A 9,787-nucleotide genomic window follows, 5' to 3' on the forward strand; every position below is an offset into this window, starting at 1 on the left:
TAGATTTAATGAGGTGAAGAAGAGAGCACCTTGGAATATTTCTGGCAAGCTTCCTTTAAGATATTTGCTTGGGGAAATTTACTGGAGCCAAAATGAATGGAAATGGCCAGGGGAAAAGCAGAATTAAAACACACAAAGGTCATGATTTCACTGAATGTAAGAGATAAGCAATTCCAAGTCAAAAGGCTTCACATTCCCAATATAGCTACATGTTCTTTAATGGGCTCAGTGAGGGGTTGTCATTGTCATAGTGATTGAAATTCACAATGTAAAAAGCTAAACCCACAATCTTAACAAACATGGAAGAAGGCAAGATTCTCTAAGGAGGAAAGTATCTTTATTTAGCGCTCCTACATTGAATAATCTTTTAATCTTTTCAGTTTTACCATAAAATCAGTTGTATTACTGAAACAATAATTAAACCAGTCTTCTCAGAATGTGGAGTGACTCAGTTAATATATTTTTAAGGTCCAAAATGTCCAGGAAGCCTATTCTGTTTTTGCAGTCCCTAAATCTTCTCCACATTCAAACCTCAAAAAATCTATCACAGACACACCCTGGGGCTTTACATATTGCCCCAACGTGATGCTAGGATCCAGCAGATAGGGCTGGGCAAGCATCCTTGTTTCTTCTTCTCCACTAGGCTCATCTTCCATTGAGCCTACAGACAAAGGAGCCATTCCCACGACATGCTGACCAAGTCGGCGGCCAAGGTCTTCAAGGTTCGATTTCTCTTCAGATGTCTGGCAGATGACTAATGCACCATATTTCCCAAGCACCATGTTACTGAGAGAGGGACTGTGCACCACTCCATGTACATAAGAACCAATGTAGAATCCATTTGGTACAGTCACCCATGCAGCTCGCTTAAGAGTCAAATTTTCTCCCAGTTTGCCTGCAGAAAAACAAACAAGCAGAGCTATCAAAAGCATCACATACACAGAAGAGATTTCTACATGTTTTGCACAGATGGCCACTCAAACCTGGAATATGTTCTCCTTACTTCTATCTAGCAGAACTCCTAGCCTTCTTTAAAATTTGGTTCAGGTACCACCTCTGAGGCAAAGCTTTTCCTGAAATTATCACCTCACCTACATTAAAGAGTCTCTTATTCTCTTGAAATCACCTTTGGTGTGATTTTATATCATTAAGAAAAAGAAAGAATGAGATGAGGCATTTTTCTCTTTTCAGGTTAGAAACTTTCACCAAATAGTAGATCAATCAAAGGAAATAAAATGGCTAACTTTCATGACATAAAACTGAAAAGAAATTACCAAAATCAATATAATAAGAATTAAAAGAGAAGTAGTTGGCTGGAGCAAAATTTTTGCATCAAATTTCTCTAAAGCATGAAACATAAAGAACTAATGTAGATATATAATGATCCGTTAAAAGATTAATCAGTCAAAAAAATACTTCTTAAAAAAAGAAATATAAACAATAGACAACTATGTCTAAAGATAAGTAAATTAAAGCTAATAAGTGCTACCATCTCACTTCCATCAGATTAAGGAAAGTGACAAAAAAAAAAAAAAGGAAAGACAATTGTTAATGGATTTATACAACAGGCACACAATATTACTGGTGAAACTGGAATTAGTCATACTATTCTGGAAAGCAATATGGAATTAAACTATGACTTCTGAACCAGAGATATCAATATTATATACACATTCTTTAAAAAGCTGAAAGAGAGGGGGAAAAAAACATGTACAAAAACATTTAAAGCAGCATTTTTGTGGTTGTAAAGAGCTGGAAAAAAGATGCAAGCGCTCCCCTTTTTTGGTGCTTTTCAGTAGTATTTTATTTTTCCGATTACATGTTAAGATAATTTTCAACATTCATGTTTGTGAGACTTTGATTTTCAAATTTTCTCTCTTTTTCCCTTATATATCCCTCCTCCCCAAGACAGCAAACAAACTGATATAGGTCATACATAAACAATCATTTTAAACATATGTCCATATTAAGTCATGTTGTGAAAGAAAAGTCAAAACAAAAGGGGAAAACCACAAGAAAAAGCAAACTTCCAAAAATAAAAATAGTATGTTTGATCCAAATGCAATTTCCATAGTTCTCTCTCTGGATGCAGATGGCATTTTTCATCCAAAGTCTATTATAATTACTTTGGTTTACTGTATTGCTGAGAAGAACTAAGTCTATCAAAGTTGATCATCACACAATGTTGCTGTAATGTGTACCAACTTTTCCTGATTCTGCTCACTTCATTTAGCATCAGTTCTTTTACAACTGAGTCACTCCAGCAGCACCAGTCTTTCTGAAATCAGCTTGCTCATTTTTTATATTCCTATGATGTAAGAACTTATTCAATCATTCCTCAATTAATGGGCATCCATTCAATTTCCAATTCCTTATTATCACAAAAAAAGAGCTTTTACATCTTTTTGTGGGGGGGAGGGGACATCTTTTATGATCTCTTTGGGATACAGATCTAGTAGGGACACTGCTGGATCATAAAGTGCAACTTTATAATATAATTTTTAAGTCTGTTATAGCCAGGCAACTTTCCTTTGCTTTTCTTTTTTTCTTTCATTAATCCCTTAACATTCTTGACCTTTTGTTCTGTGAAAGTCCATTAACTGACAAATATCTGAACAAATGATAGTATATGAATGTAATGGAATATTGTGCATCACCAGAAATCCCCAAAGGGGCAGATTTAAAGAAACCTGGGGGGGAGGGAGAGAGGGGAACCTTACATGAACTAATGTTCACCAAAATAAACACAGCCAAAGAAAAATTTATACAATGATTATAATACCATAAAGGCAAACAATTTGGAAATACTAAAAAACTAGATTAATGAAATCACCACTCCAGAAGACTAAGGATACTAGCTTCCTATCTCTTAGCAAAGAATGATAGACCATAAGTGCTGAATGAGACGTAACATTTTAAGATATGTCCTATGTGGCATATCTTTTCTTGCTTGTCTATACTTATTTCTTATAAGGGAAAGATTTCATGGAAAAAAAGAAGAAGCTGTTGAGGGAACAGAATGAGGTGGAGGGGAAGGGAAAGGATACATGGAGTGACAAAGATACAAAAAAAGAGATTATCAATTAAACATTTAAAATACACAAAACAAGAGTAGCAGGAAAAAACAAAAAAGCGTTTTTAGTGCTCTTTCCCTCTTGAAATAACATAATGATCACACCACTTAAAGACAGAAAATGAGAAATTTTCAAAACTATGGTTAAAGGAAGAAGAATTCTTAAACAAAAGATAGACAAGATTATCTTAGACAATTCTGACTATATAAAACTTAAGCTTCTGAACAAATAAAATTAATGAAAAATTAGAAAATATTAGAATATGAAAAAGTATACATAAAATATTACCTAGGTCTCATAACCAAAATACATATGGAAGTGACACAAATACATAATATGAAAAATTCCCTAATAACAGGTATTGACAAATGAGTCCACAAGCCAAATCTGGCCTATCTCGGTTTTTGTACAGCCCACTAGTCAAGAATAGTTTTTAGTTTCTTAAAGAAAATTTTATTGTATTTTAAAATGTATTAGTTATATTTGACTCAAATTCATAAGAATACAAACCATTCCCCAATTTATAAATGGTCAAAAGATATGAACGATTTTCAGAGGAAGAAATTAAAGCTATTTCTAATCATATCAAAAAGTATTCTAAATCACTTTTGATTAGAGAAATGCAAATTAAGACAACTCTGTGGTAAGCTAAGATGACAGGAAAATATAATGATAAATGTTGGAGGGGATGTGGGAAAACTGTAACACCATTATATCACTGGTGATCCAATCACTCTAGAGAACAATTTAGAATTATGCCCAAAGAGTTATCAAATTGTGTATACCCTCTAATCTAGCACTTTTTCTAGTGGATCTATATCCTAAAGAGATCATAAAAGAGGAAAATGTATTGTGGCAGCCCTTTTTGTAGTGGCAAGGGACAGGAAACTAAGCGGATGCCTATCAGTTGGGGAATGGCTGATTAAGTTATGGTATATGAATGTTATGGAATATTATCATTCCATAAAAAATGATGTGCAAGCTGATTTCAGAAAAACCTGAACTTATATGAATTGATACTAAGTGAAGTAAGTAGAACCAAGAGAACCATTGTATACAATAACAAGATTGTAATGATCAACTGTGACGGACATGGTTCTTTTCAACAATGAGATGATTCAAGGCAATTCCAATAGACTTGTGATGGAGAGAGTCATCTGCATCCAGAGAGAGGAGTATGGGAACTGAATGTGGATCAAAGCATAGCAAAGCATAATATTTTCACCTTTTTTTTTCTTTGGCAGTAGTGATCTTTGCTTGGTTTTTTTGGTAATTTTTCCCCCTTTTGATCTGATTTTTCTAATGATGCATAATGAATATGGAAATAAGTTTAAAAGAATTGCATATATTTAACTTATAGTGGATTGCCTGCTGTGTAGAAGGGAGAGAAGGAGAAAAAAATGTTAATTGAATGGATATGCCACAAAAAACTAGGCATGACTTATATAAACTATTGCAATGTGAAGAGAGCAAAGCCAAGAGAATATCATATAAAGTAAAAGCAATATTTTAACAATGATCAATTGTGAAAGACTTAGCTATTCTGACCAATTCAATCATCCAAGACAATTCCAAAAGACTAAAGATGAAAAATGATTATCTCCAGAGATAAAAACTGATGGAATTCTGAATGGAGCATGACACATATCTTCCCCCTCACCCCCGCACTTAGCCCTTTTTTTTTTTTTTTTTTTTTGGACAACATAGCTATTATAGAAATATATTTTCATGACTTCACATAGCAAAAATTCCAGAAAATCCCAAACTTCATTTTACCCAACAGTTTCGATATATGTTTTCCAATAAAAAATTTTTTCCCCAAAGTTACTAACAAACCTTTTATCAATATTACTCTCTAAAGAAGAAACAAAAGAACCAAAGGAGAGAAAGAGATGGAAAGCAAAGAGATTAGTTCTTATTCATTCAAGAAAACATAAATATACATAAATATCTACAACAGAGAATTATACCTTAAGGGTATTTTTAAAAAAGAGAGATATCCAGAAATGAAAACAATTCAAGAAATCTACTTAATAGTTACAGTAATTCCCCAGAAAAAAAGACAAAGTTAAAAAAAACCCAGATTCTTCCAGAATTACTTAACAAACCCCCACACTTCTGCCTAACCTGGTTCCTGATATGACTCATTAATAGTTTGCAGACAGTGTGAGACAATCTGGTAAAAAGAATTATTCTCACTGGCAGTAACTTCGGAGGAACAGTTGGTTTCCAGGATTCTACAACCATCTTCCCCACACCCTTACTCCCCACAAAGGAAAAGCAAGATAAACCAAAATTCCCCTTAGTACCACAGCAATCTAGAAAAATGCTTACAATTCCCTAACTTATCATTCTTTCCTTATAAAGAAGTGTATTGTTCAAAAAACTAGACCACTAAATGCCTATGCATTCATATATGTATAAGTTTGAATATCTTATAGTTATATTCCCATTACTACAATTTTGATGCTTTGAGAAATTCCAAGATTTTTTTTACATAAGCCTGCCTAGTGGTAACCCCTTTTTGATTTCTATTTTCAGCTTCAGTCTGAGGTCTACTGTCAATACTCACCAATAAATAAAGTCAATTGGTCCTTAAGAGAGCCTTCTCTGTTGGGTCCAGCTCTCAGTTGAGAAAGCTCACTTGTCTCTAAAAAGCCCTGAATATCCACACAATGAAAAAAAAAGATCAATTTTGCAAAATGAAGCTTACCTGACAATATTAATCTTTTCCAAATAAAGCAACTGCAGATCTCTAAGTTTATAGTAGTACTATTATCTCTTTTATATTGGTAATATTATATATGTATAACATTTTTACATGCCAATATCTTTGGAATATGAACTACTACTCTCAGGAAGGATTCTAACGTAATTTCAGAACTCAAATGGATCTCAGAAATCATGCAGGTCAATCCCATCACTTTATAAAAGTAAACTGGTGCCAAGAGAAGTGGAGTTGGGCCATATGACTCTTGATTCAAATTCCTTTGCCTGTGCTACATACTCTTATAAAATCCCACCTTTCTCTACATAAAGTAAATATTTTCAGTTTTCACTAACATTTTATTCCCTTTGTCTCTGTTCATAAGACAGTTTGAGACAAAAAAAAAAAAAGTGGTATGGATAATTGTTTTGTCAGTTGGACTACATTAAGAACATGCTACAACTGCATCTTTTCTAATCTGTCTAGCAATTCCTTCCTCTTGTCATTTAGATGCAGAATCTGAATTGAATTGTGAGTGCTGGCTGACTTACCTTGCTGTATGTGGACAGCTGCTCCCTTAGACTCTGACAGTACAACATGGTTCCAAGAGCCACTTGCTGAACTAGTTGTTGAAACTTTAAATTTCTAGAAACGAAATCTGTCTCACAGTTCACCTATAGGCAGAAACTCATGATATAAGCAATGGTTTAGTAGCAAACTCATAAAAATGTGATGGGTTTATTTAATACAAACTAAAGTAAAGCTAGGCTATATTTTAGACACAACTGCATCTTTCAAATTGTCATTCCCATGCCAGTGGAAGGACAGAAACTTAAGCAGTTCTTGTCATAATGGGTTGGGCAACATATGCCACTTGAGAAAATTTCTTTAGAATACTGCCAGTGATGCCTTAACTGTAAATTTATAATCAACATGGAACTTCTCCCTTTAATTGCATTTCCTCTTTTATAAACCAATTAGCTTGTTCTCTCTTTTCTTTTTTATCTACAATAACACCAACTATTTCTATGTCTACTATCCTCTCTACATCAGCTAATCCATAAATTTATAACTTCTTCAGAAAACCCTTCAAGACTAAATAAAGAAGCACTAGATTCCTATCTTGAATTAACAATCTTGAATTAACAATTCAAACATTTACATATATATGTGTGTGTATACACACACACACACACACACACACGTGAGAAAATCAATAAAGACCTTGGCATAGAATTAACACAAAGATCTTTAAGTCTAAGCCAGTAGCACAAAAATTCTGCAAAGTCCTACACACAATTTGGAAAGGTTTCAAGTCTAGGCCAGTGATATCTGTCACTTGTCTGTTGTCCACAGACCAAACCAACTAAATTTGAATCAGACTGGCTGAAGGGCAAGGAATTTTTTTAGCCAAAACATCCCTTCAACACAATTTGCTAAGTTATAGAGAAACTATGATTGGCAAGAGAAGAAATGACAATGATGAAGGTAAAGGTATGGAATACTTTTGTTATGAGCAAGGAACTACCTTTAATACCAAGAATACAAAGATGAAGTAGGAAACAGTGAAATGAGGGTAAAGCTAAGAATTCATCGGCAAAGAGAACTCTTAAGTGAGGAAATTCCCTCAATATAAGTAGGCCAATACATTTTCTGCAACTTATTATCTCAAGCAATTTGACCAAAGGCACAAAGTCAGTCAGAATCAGAAGTGGGACCTGAATTCCCATTCTTCTTGGCTGCAAGAGTAGCTTGCTATCACAATACTAGAGTAAAAGTGCACAGGAGAGATTCAAAATACAATGAGGGCCTCTTCAACACATTTTTGTGCATTTTTATAAAACACCATCTATCACTGAGACCCATGTCTACTAATAACTTTTGATTACTGCCTACTTTAGTTTCACTATTAGACAGCTCTTCTAGAGTTTATCACCTTTTTATGGAAAAATCAAATATTTGAGAATAAAATTCCTAGAATTGGTGCATGAGAGGGGCTCACCTCCACCATTACAGCTGAATTCCCTTCCCGTAATAATCCAATCAATCCTTCCTTAGTTTTTCTTCCCTGAAGTTTAGTAGCTTTGCTCCATCCTTCTTTCTGGGCCTGCTTATGTAACCAAACTTCTGCCTGTAGATTAAAAAAGAAAAAAACACACACACACAAAAACAGCATGTCTCATATAGAATGCTAGAGCTGCAAAATTCTAAATGTTTTGTCTTCCAATTCTCTCTGCTTCCTCTGAACCCCAAATGATTTACATGACTTCATCTGTTTAATTCATAAAATGCTTGTCTTTCTCAATGGGTGGGGTGAAGAGGTTGGAGGGAGGGAATTTGGAGCTCAAAAATAATAAAGCTGTTCCTCAAGGATGTATTATGATCATTTTACAGAGGAGAAAACAGACTCAGGGAAATTAAGTGAATTCTTTACAGATGCACATCAAGACATATACATGATAGGTCAACCTGCCATCTGGGGGAGGAGATGGGGGAAGGAGGGGAAAAAATTGGAACAAAAGGTTTTGCAATTGTCAATGCTATAAAATTACCCATGCATATAACTTGTAAATAAAAAACTATAATAATAATAATAAGACATATGCATGTCTCCAACTACATCTCAAAAGAATTTACTACTTGAGAGGCACAAAGGTCTTCCTACTAGGAAATTGGAGCTAGCAGTAGTTCTGAATTCAATTTTCCCTAAGCTAAGGAAGCATAAGTTTTGCTTGCTATAGTGGGTAGAGTGCTAAATTTGAAGTCAGGATACCCATTTAAATCCTGCCCTTAATCCTTACCGAGTGAACCACAACTTAGTTTCCCAGACTAAGATAAGGTGATGTGAATAAAACCCTTGGCACACTTCAGAAGGCGATATACGTTGGCGCTATTGTTTCTACTGTGGTTGTTTTCCTAGATGTGAACGCCAGCACAAAGCTCAGAACATAACAGGTTGCCTATTTATTTGTTGAATGCCTTATTGAAAGAATAAGAGGCATGGCTGGGTGACACTTCGGCCATAAAACATAACTATTAGTTAAATCAGTCGCTTAAATACTGATTAAACACAATTACCGTGGAAAAAAGGAAGAGATTCTTAAAACTTCTAAAATTTTGACAAAATACAACTGGTTTCCCTTACAATCCAATGTGTTTTATTTCATGCATTTAAAAACATTCCTCTGAGAAGGCTTAATCGTTCATTCAAATACTGTACTATGCGATGAGGATACAAAAGGAGGCAAAAGACAGTCCCTGCCCTCCAATAAATTCACCGTAAAGCCAAAGGGGTTAAAGAACCTCTTCTCTGAAACCGGAGAACTGATTTCGGATCCTGCCTCGCCCGCTGTTGCAGGTTTGGCAGTGGACAAATCCACTTCACTCCACCTAAGTGGCCAACTACGTACGAGACTGTTTAAACTCCATTAGATAGGCTTCCGTCTCCCTCCCGGTCCGAGGAGGGGCGGCCCCAAGCCTCCCTCACCTGGGCCAGATCGCCCCCGCAAGTCTCCAGCGCCTTCTTGCAATTAGTGAAGGAATAGCCGGTCCTCCGCCTCAGCTTCTTCAGCAGCTCCTTGCTGGACCCGGCCTCGGACCCCATGACTCCCGCGTGGAGGGGACGGGACCCCAGGGGCACCTGCGGAGGACGGAGCACGACAGGCATAAGGTGAGCAAGAAGGGGACAGAGGGGAGATGAGGCGGAGGGGGGGATGGGAGGGCGAGGAAAGATAGGAAACGGAGGGGGACAGCTCGTGGAATGGGGGGGAGAGGAGGCTGGAGGACGTCAGTCTGGGGCGGAAGGAGGGATGTGAGGAGAGCTGCAGCGGCCCGGGATCCAGGAAGGACCCGAGCTCCGCCACCACTCCCTCTTACCGGCCTGCTCCGGGACCCCAGGTGCTGAAAAAGGCGCAGGGACCGAAAGAAGGACATGATTTTCTCCGCCCTGGCAGCACTCGACTATCCCAGAGCGCATGCGCCCGTAGAAAGCCCGTGGGAAAGTGGG

General features: G+C 36.5%; 1 protein-coding gene across 1 annotated transcript; it reads right to left on the minus strand.

The window, feature by feature from the left end:
* Positions 1-315: 315 nt before the first annotated feature.
* Positions 316-9,775, minus strand: TSFM (Ts translation elongation factor, mitochondrial). Its single transcript, XM_051961279.1, has 6 exons — positions 9,658-9,775; positions 9,269-9,421; positions 7,784-7,912; positions 6,333-6,455; positions 5,647-5,734; positions 316-895 (listed from the first exon to the last, which is right to left on the minus strand). The coding sequence occupies exons 1-6, from the start codon at positions 9,712-9,714 to the stop codon at positions 489-491; spliced, it is 957 nt and encodes a 318-aa protein (XP_051817239.1). The 5' UTR covers positions 9,715-9,775; the 3' UTR covers positions 316-488.
* Between the last annotated feature and the right edge of the window lie 12 nt (positions 9,776-9,787).

This window comes from Antechinus flavipes, chromosome 5, assembly GCF_016432865.1.
Source record: "Antechinus flavipes isolate AdamAnt ecotype Samford, QLD, Australia chromosome 5, AdamAnt_v2, whole genome shotgun sequence".
Taxonomy (NCBI): Eukaryota; Metazoa; Chordata; class Mammalia; order Dasyuromorphia; family Dasyuridae; genus Antechinus; species Antechinus flavipes.

Bases quoted from the DNA above. Each gene is read 5' to 3' on its own strand.
- TSFM (XM_051961279.1), bottom strand. From the start codon at position 9,714: ATGTCCTTCTTTCGGTCCCTGCGCCTTTTTCAGCACCTGGGGTCCCGG. The intron at 7,913-9,268 runs GTGAGGGAGGCT...TTTAATCTACAG, and splicing joins GCGGGGGCGATCTGGCCCAG to GCAGAAGTTTGGTTACATAA. The intron at 896-5,646 runs GTGAGTATTGAC...GTTTTTCTGCAG, and splicing joins CCAATTGACTTTATTTATTG to GCAAACTGGGAGAAAATTTG.